The 15,570-nt window shown below is 39.8% G+C and overlaps 1 protein-coding gene across 5 annotated transcripts in view; it reads left to right on the plus strand.

Moving 5' to 3' along the window:
* DLGAP1 (DLG associated protein 1) overlaps positions 1-15,570 on the plus strand; it is a 405,562-nt gene that overhangs the window by 289,292 nt on the left and 100,700 nt on the right. For all 5 annotated transcript variants that reach the window (XM_057397547.1, XM_057397548.1, XM_057397549.1 and 2 more), the window contains 2 exons: positions 12,135-12,312; positions 14,748-14,988. In XM_057397547.1, coding sequence (XP_057253530.1) covers positions 12,135-12,312; positions 14,748-14,988 — 419 coding nt within the window. The remainder of the gene's footprint in view (positions 1-12,134; positions 12,313-14,747; positions 14,989-15,570) is intronic.

Genomic DNA, 15,570 nt, shown 5'->3' on the forward strand with positions numbered 1-15,570 from the left:
AGCTTGGTTTCTTCCTGTTTGGAAAGGCAGTACTGGGCCTGTTAACTTAAGCAGAATTTGTTGAAGGAAGAAACATGACTCAGAATTTCCAGTCAATTTAAGATCCCTTCCAGCCCAGACCATTCTACAATTCTATGATGATTGATAAACCCTCAGCAAAACTCCCAAGATTTGACCTGCTAAACATCCAGCAATTACCTAATGAACTACTTGCTTATCTTCAGGTAAAAACAACTTTATAATTTTATTTAGCATTTTCCTGTTACTAAAAATCTTCTCCTCTGTGAGTAGCGAATAGCTGTACACACAAAAAGCTGCCTTCACTTACCCAAATTGCTTCTTTCCTGCTATAAATGGATAGTTAGCATAGTTATCCATGGTGAAAAGAGCATGGTAATGCAGCCATTGAAAGTGTATTATTATGTTGGGTTTTTCTTTGGTTTCTACTTTCAAATAGCTTTATTCTTAAAGAATATAGAAGTAACATTTTTACCATGTTACTAGTTTCTGTACAGAAACTTTTTTCAACACCAGAGTGGTGACCTGCCCTTTCTAGTCACCAAGAAAAATACTTTTGTTCATTTAAAGCACATAAAAAAAGCTTTAAATCCTACAATTTTTGTAATGATATGCTGAATGCTATGAAAGCAAATTGCCTTATGAATGCTGATTAATTGGAAATCAGGTCCATAATTCATCTGGGCTGTACAGATCAGAATATATTCTAAGATACAATAGGTGTGCAGTACGTATTTTTGAGTCCTTGTACTTTGTTCTTGTGTGCATTCTTCGCCAACTGTGGAAACTCAAGGGTTTTTCCTTTAACTGGAAAGGTTTTGCAAGCCTCATGAGATGAGCTTTGGGAAAAACATAATGCATTGCAGATGCATAATAAATAGCAGTGATTGGAAGCACTAGATTCTTCCTCCCTCTAGTGGCTGGTTGGCTCCAGTGAGAATAAATGGAGCTCTTTATTAACATCTCAAGGAATTATTCCATTAGTTTAGCTACTAGAAACTTTACTTTTATCAGGTTAGCATCCTCCAGCATCCTTCACCTCCTGCCTGCTTGGTAATCCCTTGTGCCTCTGTGTACACATAAGTGACTATGTTATGATTCTATGTGACCAGCCTTCCAGTTTTTCAAGGCCACCTCTCTACAGTGTTCTCAAGCTTTCCCAGTCTCTTCTATACATTATATTACATGATTCCCAGTAGCTGTCATGTAAAGAAGGTTGCCCCATTTCTGTTTTGTTTCTGTGCTTCCTCATCACACATTACAACAAATCCAGGTAATATATCACAGCTGATCTCTGATGTGTGTGCTAAACTGAAAAAGTGATGAATTTGAATCAGCTTAGTTTGCTAGTCATGTACAATACATGACAATAAGAAGTAGATTAATAGATTATCATAATGTTGCTGTTTTCCTAATCAAGGTGACAAAAAATCTGAGCAGTAAAAAAATCTGAGCAATAGAATAGCCAGTATATATACATAGGTACAACAGCCATTTAAGGAAAAGGTCATCTAAGGAAGAGGATACTTAGTAATACTAAACAATTAAATTATGTAACTTCAGGGCAAAACTGCAGGCCCCTTCCCCCCCAGTAAATGCTGTGAGGCTCAAGAAAGTAATTTAGGTTTCATTATGCTTAAAATTGACATTTAGGCATTAAAGTTTTCCATATAGCTCACTGAAGTTTTATTAGGCTGGAGATCTTTGCAAGGAGTTCTGTCTTAACTCAGTAAAACCATTGACCTGAAATGGTATCGTAAATCTCCATCCATAGTCAATAATGGTTTTAATCGAATAATGCATTTCTTCTGAAGTGCCTTTTGATCATCACACCAAACTTTCATTAGCCTTTATTAACCAGATATTGCGCTTTATGTACAATAACTATCCCTGGGGCTGAAGTTCATTATTTCAGTCATCCTGTCACCTTTGCCTCCAATAATATAACAAAAATACATTCTCTTCCATCAAAGAACCTCAGTCATGTTTTCTAACTTGAATGCAGCACCACAAAGCCGCCTGAGCTGCGCTGTAGAGAAGATTTAACATACCTGTTTTCTGAGCCTGAGAGTTTATATGACTTCTATAGGTCACACAGCAAATTTCTGTCAACAATGAAATCCAAACCCATGAGCCACAGTCCATTTCCTGTGGTTTTAAATGCCAGGTAGACATTATTTATCCAGAAAAACCTAAAGATTTTTTTTTCCCCCTGTTATGATGTTTTAAGCAAAAGCATGGGTATCCAGATATTTTGATTTTCCCAGTAAGACAGAAGGCCATTTTCAGCTTCACCATGTATCCTGTACTTATATTCTGAAAAGGAGAGGAGGTTTTCTTAATTCGTTCACAAGTGGTTGGTGGTTTTGTGATTTATATGGGCTAGACAGCACACTATTAATCAGCCTTCTATAAGGAACTAGCTTTATTCCTTTCAATATGCAAACACAGACATTTGGGCATTTTATCTTTTTTATCTGACCTTAATGGATTTTTTTTTTTTATTATTATTTTTTTGCTTTAGTTTTCACTGGACAAGAGCAGTGTCCCAGTTCCGTAAACCACATGCTTTAATTCTGAGTATGATAATGAAATTCAAATAAATATTTGGAAAATCTTCAGGAGTTAAAGCTTTCTTCCTTTAAAATGAGGTGCAAAGCCTATTTGACGATCCTCAAACCTGAAGAGTATCTACTCTTCAGAAATGTTTTTAGATTCTCATTGTCTCCATCTGAATCATTGCACTTGACACTAACAGCATGTTGAATGGCATGTCAACTAGTTGTCCATTCCTTTACTCCCACACCCAAATAAATGTTTCAGGGTATTTCTGTTCCATGGGATTAAAAGTTACCTATTTATGATAATTGCAATAAAACTTCCCTTTTAGTCCCCAGCAGGATTTTGTATTATTATCCAGGGCTCTTAAGAGATGTTTTTCTTTATTCTCTCATACTTCAAAATATAATTAGTTCTGCTTTATCAGGATTCATTCTGTACAAGTTAGGCCCAGTGATAGCCTATAACACAGAATGAGTCTGCTTTTAAAAAAAAGAAAAAAAAATCTAAAAAATGTGTGTTAAGCATAATTTTACATCTTCTGCACAAACATTATTTATCAGAAAAGTTTTCATAATGGAAATCAAGTGCAGACTTCCACCTTAAGGTATTCCGTGCTTTTGCCCTGTTTATAAAAGCATTGACAAGCCAACTTGCCCATATTACAATACATATATATATATATACACCTGAAATAACAGGGTATCACTTCATGCTGTGTCTCAGTACAGGTGAGAAAATAAGACTGGAAAGACTTTGGAGTGGAAAGAGAACTATAAAATACACACAGATAACTAAGTTTGGGGAATTAACTGGATTTGTTTTGAGGATTCCCTTTGATGTAAAAGCAGCTAAAAGGAAAGTGGTAGCAGCTCCTTTTTTTTCTGAGGAATAACTCTGGTAAAGGTACATGGAGGGAATGTCTTCTTCTCTCTGAGTATAACTTTTGCTGCGCAAGATCAGTGATAAAAGAGAAACTCCCCCAAAGCAGCAGACTGCTGCCTGGAGAATCAGTAAAAAATTTGCCAGAAAGCCTACTGCACACCATTATTTTTCAATTTACTTACATTCTAGACATTACTTTAAATAAAAATGTAGGAAAAAGAAGTTGTTATTATTTCTAACTTCTTTGGTAGTACAGGAGAAGTTGCAGGGTTTTTATCTTAGTCAGTGATAAATCCCAGTTGAACAGTTTCCCCCAGAATCTTTCATTTTTATCAGGAAGAGACAGCTGCAAGTCATATCTGAGCTCCAAGCTACACTTACCCAGACACAGCTTGAGAAACTGGCTGTAGAGCTATCCAGGTCATTACTGTTGTCTTATCACCCTCCTCTCAACTCTCTGCGCCAGCAGGAGGAGCTGGTTCCCATTGCAAATCACCGGTTCCCAGGTATCCACAGGAAAACAAAACGTAGAAAGAAGTACTTGCTTAGACTAGAAGAAAAAGCAGTCTTCTCTTCAGGGATTTTAAACTGCTTAGCAGTCTTCAAATATAAACCAGCTAAAATAGAGAATACTGAAATAGCCATTTAGTAAGAGTGCACAGATGATGTTTCAAAATGAACCCATCAGGAGAGGGGAAAGAAAATCCACAGTCGCTATCAGCATGTATTGTATTGTCCAGGTCAACAATTTGCAGTTGTTATCAAGAAATAATATGTGCCCACAGTGGGTGAGGGGATATTCACAGTATTTGTCAGGTAGCAATGTATTGACTCTCGCTTTTTCAAACATTCATTCAGAGTCAGTGCTGTTACTCAGAGATATGAAAATGTGAGCTCAGCCCCTTTAGCTCAGTTGGATGTGGTATTTTTCCCTCCTCGTTGCTTTAAAATGTACTTGCTTTTCAGAGTTTCTGCAGTAGTTTGGTTTGTGTTGCACATCTGTACAGATGTTGAATCTGCTTTTTTTTTTTTAAGTAGGTAACTGAAATTTTTGAAATGGTAGAAGACTGAATAGGAAGTGAAAAAATGCTGCATATGTAAAATTCATTTTTGGAAAATGCAGGTGGCTGCTTATCTATGTGAAGGTTTTGGAGTAATGGCGTTGATTTTCAAAACTGAAGATGTGTCCCTAATCTCACTGTATAGACTTATATAGACGTTGCCTGGAGGGCTGGAAATGGCTTTCTCTACCAGGTGACACAGAAACAGGCACGTGGCAGGACTGCAGGCTCATGGCCATGCAGTATGTGAGTGGCCGTCACCTGGTTTCAGTTCCATGTGGAGCTGAAGACACTGATCACTGAAAATGGATTGCAAATTGTCAGGAAAAATTGCTCTTAAACACTGCAGTGACATTAAACAGCAAATACGGTTTTAGTACTTACCTAGAAAACATGATTTGTAGATAAATACTGCCCGATATTGTAACTTGGTATAGCACAGAAGGACCTTAAGTTATGGGAAGCCTGCCCAGAAGATGCTGTTTAACTGAGCTAGAGTGCTACCCTCCCACTCCCGGGAGCAAGCCAGAGCTCCTGCATAAATCACAGTACTAAGCAGGGAGGGCTGGTTGTGCAGCCAGCTCAGCACATGGCCAGGTGACATTCCTGAAAAGTAACCGCTTTCCTCCTGCAGTTTGGCAGAGAGCTGTGACTCTTGGTTCTTCCCACTGGCAGAATTATGTATGAATGGGGTAGACCTAAAAATTAAATCAAGCAGGTGAGGTCCGAGCTTGTTGAACTGTGATTTTTTAGTAGAATAGCATAAGGACTGCAATGGGGACTATCTTGATGCCAGATACCCTGATGTCAATATTGTGAGTAGGATTAAGCTTAATATTAGGACATAGACTGAGACTCGAAGTTCTCACCATGAATGCATCAGGAAGTGCAGCTCTGCAGGTGTGCAAGAGGATGTTTTGAGTGTGTTACCAGAGACCTGAGAGGAGGAAAATGAAGTGTGATTTGATTCACTTGTTATAATAGCAGCAACTGGAAGTGGTGGTGAAGCAATCCCTGTGCCTGAGCAGACCTGGAGGCATCTCCTTCCCTCCTTCTCAGGGGCTTGCCCTCAAACACAACAGTTGGCTGGCACACCAAAATGCTTGGAGTGTGTCACACATTTGATCTAGGTTCAGACATATTTTCCTCAGCAAGGACCTGCAAAAACCCATTTGAGTATGTACTTAGTAGGATTGGCAAGAGGGAGGGGGGACATTAAGACCCACAGCTTTCCTCAGAGGGTCTTCTGAAAGGAAAGCTACTCTTCTCAAGGTGGGCACTCTCGACAGTGCTAGGTGTGACAAGAAAGGATGGATTTCTCTTCTAGCATAAACAAAAAATGTGTGGTTTTCTACAGAAACAGCTTACCTGGCATCACCAGGTTGAGCTGGTTCATCCGGGCTGAACTGCTTCTATGTTTCAGCATCTCTTTTCACTCTCCAGGGTGGAACAGAAGAGTGCTCACAACTATTCCCCACACACACACCCCCACATAGGAATCAGCACCAGCATGTAGACCAGATTTCTGACTAAAGAGAATTGTATAATGTCTGTCTGCATCATCTCCCATCTGTTTCTCTTACCAGCTCAATTTCATATGGCATTATGTCCCCCTTCCATACTGTGCTCTGTTCTTTCACCATGTCTAGAAAGCAGGTAGAAGATGTGGCATGTCAGGGGCAAGGGAAATATTCCTTCAGCTCATTAGACTATGGTTTTTGATTATGCACAGCACCCGAGGGGACCTTTGAGATAAAGGGGAGGCTTTGTTTTAATGTATATAGTGGTTTTTATACAGTAGTCATCTTTGCTAACGCTTTGACACCTAGAGATTGCTCTTACAACTGGGTCATATAACCTCAACACCTCCACAGCCCAAAGGAAAAAAATATAAAAAACAATCAACTCCAAGCTTCTGTGTCCCTTGAGAAAGCAGGTTTGTAATAAAATCACAAAGAGGAGGCTTCTAGGCAGATTCTGAAGCTCGCAGTAGCCAGACTTGGAGAGTTTTAAAAGGAAGTGGGATTTTTTGAAGCATTTACTACTGGAAACATTAAACCAGTTCCTGCTGCCCTCTATCAAACTAACAGGAGCTCTCTGGCAGGACAAATTGTGCTTACTCAAAAAGCCCACAACAGCTGGAGATAGACACGTTAGGGAGCTGCGTGACACCAAACTGTGTAGGCTTCTGGATTTATATATATTTTTTAAGTGCTTTCCTCTGCAGCCCTACCAGAATCTGAAAAATACACCCCGTACTGCCTCTTCTCACTGCACAGCAAATCCTGTGACACAGGCATGCCCCATACAGTTTCATTGTGTGTCTTGGCTGGTCCGTGCAGTGAAGACAATTTATAATCTGATGGTTGTATCTTTTACAATGCAAAAGGAAGCAAATGTCAATTTTTTGCTGATTAATATATTAATAATAATTAATTGCTCTTCAGAAGTTGAGCTTTTTCTGGCTGTCTCCAAGTTTTGGATATTTCTTTCTCTGACTCGACTCTAGCAACACATTAAGAACTTGAAGAGAGGTTTTATGTTTTATTTTTTTTTTTTAGCTTTAAGATAGGAAAGCCCTATGACAAAGTTCACTTGATTGTAAACAAAACCAGAAAAGGAGATCTTCAAAACCCAAAAAAATCCCTAATGAGTGGGAAGAATGCTCAAAACTGTAGATGTGCTGCCCTTGTCTCTGTCAGTTGCATGACAGCTTTATGTTCATTGCACTGAAAAAGCATGTGCCAGCATGATCAAATTACCCAAGCCTGGTGACCCATATCATGACCAGGATCAGACAGATGCACTTGAATGACTTTGTTCTATATGTGTTCCTCCCTGATGTCCTTCAGTGTTTTCCTTGTGTCAGACTGTGCTGGCTTCTAGCAACACAAAAATGCAAATAAAATTAAGCGCAGAAATGTTCATTGGATGTGCCCATGAGCCATGCTGGAGGTGGGGCATTCAGCCAAGGATAATTAAGCCCCAGGGAACTAAGCTGTCCGTTGTAGGCTACTGAAGTGAGAGCTGAAATATTTAGCAACAGTGGTGGTTTTGAGGTTTATTTTGTCTTGGGTTTGAGTTGTGTGTGGTGTGGTGTTGGATTCTTCCTGTTTGTTTGAAGGCAAATTTTAGCATATTCCTCTACTGGCTTACGGGAGTATTCAGGGCATGTTTCTGGACTTTCACTTTATTCTGCTTTGTCATTTTCTGTTGGCAGGGCATAGTACCCATCTGGCACAACACTGGGCTTTGTACTATGAGTCTGAATGCTGAACTTGCGGAAGACAATACTGTCTTTGGACTACTTTTCATTGTAACACTTTTTTATACTGTGTCTGGTCTAAAGGGGTACCTCAAACTGCCCTGAGGCACAGTGTGTATCAGAGGCACTTGCCTTTCTTTACCCAGCAGAGCTTTTATTTCTCTGCTGGGTCTTGGCAGACTCCTTTTCAACCTATCTCAGCTCTGGCTCCTTTTCTGGTTAAGTCCCCTTGGATTTGCCCAAGGGTATTGGCCTCAGAGTGGCAGAAACCTAAAGGCCTCACCTTCTCCTCTTGCCATGACTCTTGCCTGTGGTTTTCGGAATCACAGCTAGCATGCTACTCCAGCCCCATGCATTATCAACGTGTTGCTGTTGTGGCTATGCTGTCATACTCTGGGGTGAGGCCTGGGACAAGGGCAGCAGCGATACGGGGAAAAAGGATGGTGCAGCTGGTTTGGGGACACACCTCTTGTGAATGCAGCATGCTACCTTTGGGGACAGCCCAGCCCCAAAGCACATTTGGCTTCCCATGCCTGCTGCAAGCTCCATGAATGCTGCTTCAACCAACATGATGTATCCACAAGGGACTAACTGTTACACATCCCAAACAAAATCTCTCTTTTATCATAGCAGTAAGGAAGAACTATGTATAAGCTTCTCTGAAGGAGCTCTGGCACTGAGCTCAGGACTACCTTACAGTACTCATGCCATGTCATACTGTCAGTCACTGCAGCACAGAAATGATGCAGTATGCTTAAGGAGTTCATTCAAGATCTTTAATAATATGCATCCTCCTTCTGCCAGTTAACATATCCAGTGCAGTGAGTGGAGCTAACAGATCATTTTGGATTAGCCAAAGAGCTGTCTCAAAGTCTCAGTCCCCTGTTGTATTTAGTTGTGGAAATCATGATGGCACAAAAAGAAGTTTAAGTAATGCAGGATAAGAAGATGTAGTTGAACCCTTAAGGAAGAAAAGAATACTTTCATTTACAGGTTAATGGTAATAGCAACTCTGAGAAAATAAATTAGACATTCAGCTCTTCCCTGTCATACATAGTCAGATTTATTCCTAAACTGAATGTTTTAAAAATTTCCAGTGGCATTACAGCTGTTCATTGAGGTATACTGTAGCACACAGTGACAATTTATTACACAGCTATAAAAGCAGTAGCATAAATGCAAAACTTCAGATATTTCTTTGTCTAGGCTTTAAAATCTCTCTTTTCCTTTCCTTTTCTCTTTTCTTTTCTTTCCTTTTCTTTTCTTTCTTTTCTTTTCTTTTCTTTTCTTTTTTCTTTTCTTTTCCTTTTCTTTTCTTTTCTTTTTTTTCTTTTCTTTTTCTTGTTTTCTCTTTTCTTTTCTTTTTTCTTTTTTCTTTCCTTTTCTTTTTTTTCTTTTTTCTTTCCTTTCCTTTCCTTTCTTTTCCTTTCCTTTTCTTCCCCATCATTACTTGTAGTGAAGCAGTGATTGTAGCAATCAGTAAGCAAGGAGCCACCTCCTCCAACAGCTGCCAATACCCTATCAGTTTTATACAATGGATGGGAGGCTAAGATAAGTGGACACCTGTAAAATGTGGTTCTAGATGTGTGCCAAGCTGGACAGTTGTACAGTCACGAACAAAAAGAAAAAGAAGGCAGCTGTGCTGACCACCCACATCTGTAACAAGAGGGAAACATTTGACCTCATGGGTGGAGGCCCTTGTTTCCAAAGCTGGGAAAAAGTTGTGCAACACTAATGCATATTGAAAATGACTTTTATACCTTTTGTGGTGGCTTTCTATGACACTTAGAGCATCTGATCTGATCTGTACTCTGGCTGCTACAGCAAAATCTTGCTGCTGTGGGTAGCTGCAGCTTATTATATTGGTTCCAGTATTTAAAAAGTGCTTGCCTCAGCACTTGCAAATTTCTGTCTGGCAATATCTGTGCACTGAATTTCATGATGTGCTGCATTCTCCTTGTGAGCTCAGCTAATCAGTGAACAGCAACAAGCCCCAGGTGACGTATTTGACTGGCTGCTTATCAAGCATATGTGAATTTTGTATGTCACATACTGGCAGCAAACTGTTTAGAACATATTCATAAAATACATCTTGAATTAATTCAAGAAATGCATTTCAGTCAATGCTGATCAGTTTACAGATCTGCAGGGTGGTGAAGTTGCTTGGATGCATCTGAAACATTATGGTTTTTGAATTATTCATTCTATCTTATCTTCTTTTTTATTTATTTCTGTATATTTTTATCCAATAACAGACAAGGCGAAGTTTTGGGTTTTTTCCGAGAGTTTCATGGTTAATGTTATTTACCAAAAGGCTGTAGCTAACCATTAGTAATGGTTGCTTTTTCATCACTTTCTCTTTCTTTTTTTGAGTTGTTCGGAACACTGTTAATAATGATATCTAAAAACCTACTTTTGTCATGTGGAATCAAATGGCATAAGGAGTCAGAGTGTATGAATATGGCTGCTGTGAGTATTGCACCGTACACATAGTGAAAATGGCAGGAAAAGGCTCTGTCTTCATCTTGTGACAAGAATATCAAGTAATCAGCATAAGTTTACATATTTTTATTAGGCAGATAATTAGCAGCCAGAGTATTGTATGATTGGTATTGTAGAGATGCCCTAGATTTTATTACTGTATTGTACCATTCAGAAACAGCCCCAGTTTCTGAACTACTTACTTAGGTGTGCAATTACACAATGGAATTGTCCTCCTAAAATACATTGACAATTACCAGAATTGTGCATGCCACTGGGAAATTACTCATACTAATTACCATCATTAGCTACTTCAATACAAAATGTCTGCAAATGCTTAAGGAATTAGACATAAAATGAATTCTCTTCTTTCAGGTCAGCTGTGTATGTATTGCTAAAACTAGGGGACCAAGATTAGGCTTGTAATTAGGTTACAGATTTTTCTTTCATATACCAACACACATCTGTACGAGATCTACATTTTAAAATGTAAAATTTCGTTAATATTTTAAATTTTTGCTTTATAATATTTAGCGAATATTAAGGATATTTCATTAAATATATTGAAGAACCACCCTTTCAATACTTTATCCACTAATTGTTTCAAAAGGAATATCCCCAAAATTAATTATATTGCATAAAAGGCATTACATGGATCACTTTTTGTGATTCACATCTTTATAGGATGCCTGTGACTATGACGACAGCACCTAGCCAGCATTTTCAGGTGACAAACCATCCCACAGGTGGAGGATTGTTTCTACACATTACAACCTTTGCTAGCTGACTCTTAAGTATACGTGGCAGGAGTACTGCAGTTTGTACACTTCACCTATGCAGCAGTTTGGTTTGTTTGGGACTACTTGTACATCTTATCTGTCAGTTGTGTTGGAAAGATGGAGAAAGTAATCACTTCAGAAACACAACTGTGGTTTTTAAACTTCTAAGTTGACATCAGTCTTGTAAAGCTACTTCCCCAGCTTACATTTTCTCAACTTACAGCTTAAGGCAGGAATAAAATTTTAGATCACGTCAAACCTCACCAGGTGCCCCAAGTTCTTGGAGTGGTTTCCCAGCTTAAAATGTTCTATGAGTGCATTTTGCATGTTGTGTATAATCTGCCTCCCCTATTGGCCCATACACCCTTTAAAGCTCCCTAAGAAGCATTCCCATGAGAGAGGTACATACATGGGTGTCAGAGTCACAGCACCATCAGGTCTGTTCAGAGAAATAACCCCTTAGAGGAATAGAGCCCCTACCATTCCCACCAACTGCATTGCAAGACGTGGATTTTCAGCTGGTGTGTTTGGGATCACTCAGCCTATATTAGTATCAGGCTTCTTTCTGTAACCGCCTCCCAGCTGTTTTGGTGGTTGCTACATTCAACTCTGTAAGGACAGAGGGCTTTCCTCCACTGCAATCACCTCAATGGCTCCGTTTACTCTTTTAAAACCAACACGTGAAGTCGTTTCAGTGTTGTCATTTCGAAAGTCCCACACAGTGAGGGGTGTTGCTGGAGCTGATTGCTGCTGCTGTCAGTAAAGTGTAAAATTTTTCCATGCAGCTGTCTCTAAATAAAATGGAAGTTATTTTGCCATTCTGCTTAGGCACAGTTTACCAAAAACAAGGTTTACAAAAAGTAAGTCCTTTCCTTCCTTTTCTCTTCCTCCCACCAAATAAACAGGTGTGGCAATCCAAATAATAGCACTGACATTATCCTTACTTTATAAATATACAGAGACTGTGTAATGATTTGTTCAGGTCTCGCTAATCCAGTGAAAAATGCCTGGTTGTTCTTGCTCTTGGTGAGGCCATTTGGATTTCATGAAATACCTTTTTTCTTTCTTCTTCCCCACATCTCCCAGGATATCCAGTGAACACTCACCGAAGCTTCAGATCCGGAGCCACAGTTACCTGAGAGCAGTGAGTGAAGTCTCCATCAACAGGAGCCTGGACAGCCTGGACCCAGCAGGGCTGCTGACATCCCCCAAGTTCCGCTCCCGCAACGAGAGCTACATGAGAGCCATGAGCACCATCAGTCAGGTGGGTGACAGGCACCCATTGTGGCCTGGAGAGCAGCCACTGACAGAGCCTTTGCAATAGGAGAAACTTGATTTTGCTTGATATTGAATCAGGCCATTCCATGCCACACATTTTCATAATGTATTGAAGAAATTGCATGTGTTTTCACTCAGTCTTGTTTGTGCGAGGGTAACATTTGATAATGGCATAACCTGCCCTTTGCAAATAGATGAGTGGCACAACATGCAGTTTCTTTGAAGGAGCAGTCTAATTTTTTATTTTTCTTTATCCAAAGCAGGTGTTCAACAACAATGTCTTTAAAGAGGGTTCTTTTAAGGATCTTGTGCCTGGTACCTCTAATCAATTTTTTTGGAATGCCTCCAAAAAAACCCAGTTCACAAGCTAAAAAAAAAATAAGTCTGTAGTATTCTGTATTTCACAACTCTATTAGTATTTCTTTAGACATTTTAGAGCTTTCTTTATGCTATTGTGTACATTCTTAACCTTGGGCACCTCTGAACTTTTCACCTGTATATTACAAATTTTGCAGTACACGAAGTGCAACTATCTGTATTTTTTGCTCTGAAATCCTATGAGACCTCTTCATGTTCATTCTAAACTAGAGGAAAAAATAAGCCTGCTGTGACACATTCAGTTTATGAGCTTGTAACACATTCAGTTTATGAGCTTTAGCACCATAAAATAGCCTGTCCTTGCATAGATGTTTGTACAATTGAGTTGGGCAGGAATCTGGATCTGGAAGAAATGCAGGAGTGCCAGTACTACACAGGGCAGTGGGCCAGTAGGTAATCTGCTAAATTCTGTAGCTCCCTGGTATGAGTTTTGGCTTGTTTCCTTAAGTAAGTGGATCATTTGGATTAATCATTTGGATAAAAGTACTTTCTTTCACTAGTCCAGAAGTGCAGCAGGCAGGATTTGTGCTGCCAGATACTGCCCCCTTATTACTGGCATGTCAAGTCACTACAATGTCAAAAAAAGTGTGTGGCATCTTTGATGCCAGGACTTTAGCTATAGCCATAACAAATATATGTGCCATTCAGAATGGATCTGTAGTTTGAATTTCTGTAGTATCCTATATTTGGACACTGAAACTTCAGAATATTTACCTATGTATTTTATAGTGAGGCACTTTGCATAGGCTATGGGCTGATGCTCTAGAAAGAGGGTCAGGATGTATCTAGGAGGAAGACCAATAAAATTCAAGTCTTCAAGGCAACTATATGAACATTAAGTTAGGTGACTTAGTTTACACTTAACACTTATACAAAGCTGTCTGCCAAAGAGTGAGCATCATTTGACAATGTGAAAAAGTTTGTTGTTTGGGTTTTTTTTTTTTAAAAAAAAGCATTAATTCAGAGGTCTTTATTTGGGGATATGGCTATTCTGCACCATAGTAAGATTGTTCTGTATGATATATTATCTATTAGTTTTCCATGCTCTTTTAAGTAGTGTCCATTTAAAAACTGTGCTCTACCCTGAGATTTCCCTTTTCAGTTATGCATGCAAATGCTCAGCATAACATTTTTCTTGATAAAGTTAATCTGGGAAAAGAATTTCTAAGTTTTTTTCTACCACTGTAACATAGCCTTATCTTCTGCTATCTTGGCCTTTGGCATGCTTGAAAACTAACAAAATCCTCAAGTGGCGGTTTCTGTGTGCACATTTCATACAGTGATAATTATTGTGCTTTCATGCCAAGCTCAATTTAGAAACATGTGCATCCATTACCAGTGAAGCTGAGGTAAATGGTTCCCAGGTTTGTAAGACCTGCAGCAAGGCCACATGCTTTGGAATGTTTTATAACTTGCGTGAGTGCCAGTCTTTGTCACCACCTACTGTCTGCTCCAGAGGGCCTAAGGATTCCATTGCATCTCTTGCTTTCAGTCAGAGACGTAATTACACATTTTGCCCCTGCAGCAAACTTGGTCCCTTCTCAGCCTTCCTTTCCCAACTGTTTGTTATCACTTCTACCCTTGAGTTTCTCAGGCCTTCAGGTTTATCACTGTGATTGCCTGTGGGTTGCATTGATTGTGTACTGGTTAAACTGACCTTTGGGTTTTTTTCCTCATTCCTCAAAGAAAGTATGAATGATGTGGTTTTTTTTTTCAATGTAACGATCATAATGGCCAAAGGTTCAACTATTGCTGTGGTCCTAGGGTAAAAAACCAGATGCTGTTCATCAGACACTGTTCATGAGGAATCCCAGATTCCCACCAGTCTCAGGAGAAACCGAGAGCCTGAAGCCTGCTGAATCTCTGGCTAAGACCTTTGTCTCCTCTTTTTTTTTCCCCTAACAATTGTTGCTTTGCACAATGGAATGTGGCATTCACCCTTTCTTCATGTGTGAAGGGATCTTCTAGCTGATGCTGGCCATTGTGCCACCATAGCTTGTGAGAGTATGAGATTTACTGAACCTGCTCTGTGTTTGCCTGCAGGTGAGTGAGATGGAGGTGAACGGTCAGTTCGAATCCGTCTGTGAGTCGGTGTTCAGTGAACTCGAGTCTCAGGCAGTGGAGGCGCTGGATCTGCCCATGCCGGGCTGCTTCCGCATGAGGAGCCACAGCTACGTCAGGGCCATTGAGAAGGGCTGTTCTCAGGATGATGAGTGTATATCACTGCGGTCCTCATCTCCCCCACGTACAACCACCACGGTGAGGACCATCCAGAGCAGCACTGGTGAGTAACAAAAGGAACATCCAGAGGGGTGGTGGAAGGCGAAGGTACCTTTCTGTGAAGTTCCATCAGATCAACAATTAGCTCCTCAGCCCACAAGAGAGTCTGTTTTTCACTAGGAACTGGACAGACTAATCAGCCTAAAACTATGCGCTGATCAAGTCTGATGCAGTTCAGGTGCCTCCTACATTCAATCTTATGTATTCTAAGCTAAAAGCATATAGAAGGGAAGTCCAAGGTCATGTGTCCTCTTATTCTCCTCCCCAAAAGAGCAAATCACAGTTCGACAAGGCTGAACAAGAATGCTCTGGGTTAACATCTCTGCTGGCTCTTACCAGAGTACAGGTCCCTCTGCTGTGTTTTTCTGCAAAGATGAGGTGATCTTTATCTTTTCTAAAAATTACAAGTTATCAAATGTGTTGTTTAATGTCTCAAAGAGACTGTTACAGCTCTTTAGGCCATATCTCAGAGGTGAGAATGAGGAAGGGAAGAAGAGGTCTGTAGGTCAAAAGCTGCATGTTCACCTCCTGCTGTTATTCTTTCTGCAGTTGAAATTATTCAAGCCTTGCAAGAGAGAGAGGTTTT

Source organism: Pezoporus wallicus, unplaced genomic scaffold (assembly GCF_028554395.1).
Source record: "Pezoporus wallicus isolate ANWC-B61680 ecotype Strahan unplaced genomic scaffold, APGP_CSIRO_Pwel_v1 contig_227, whole genome shotgun sequence".
Taxonomy (NCBI): Eukaryota; Metazoa; Chordata; class Aves; order Psittaciformes; family Psittacidae; genus Pezoporus; species Pezoporus wallicus.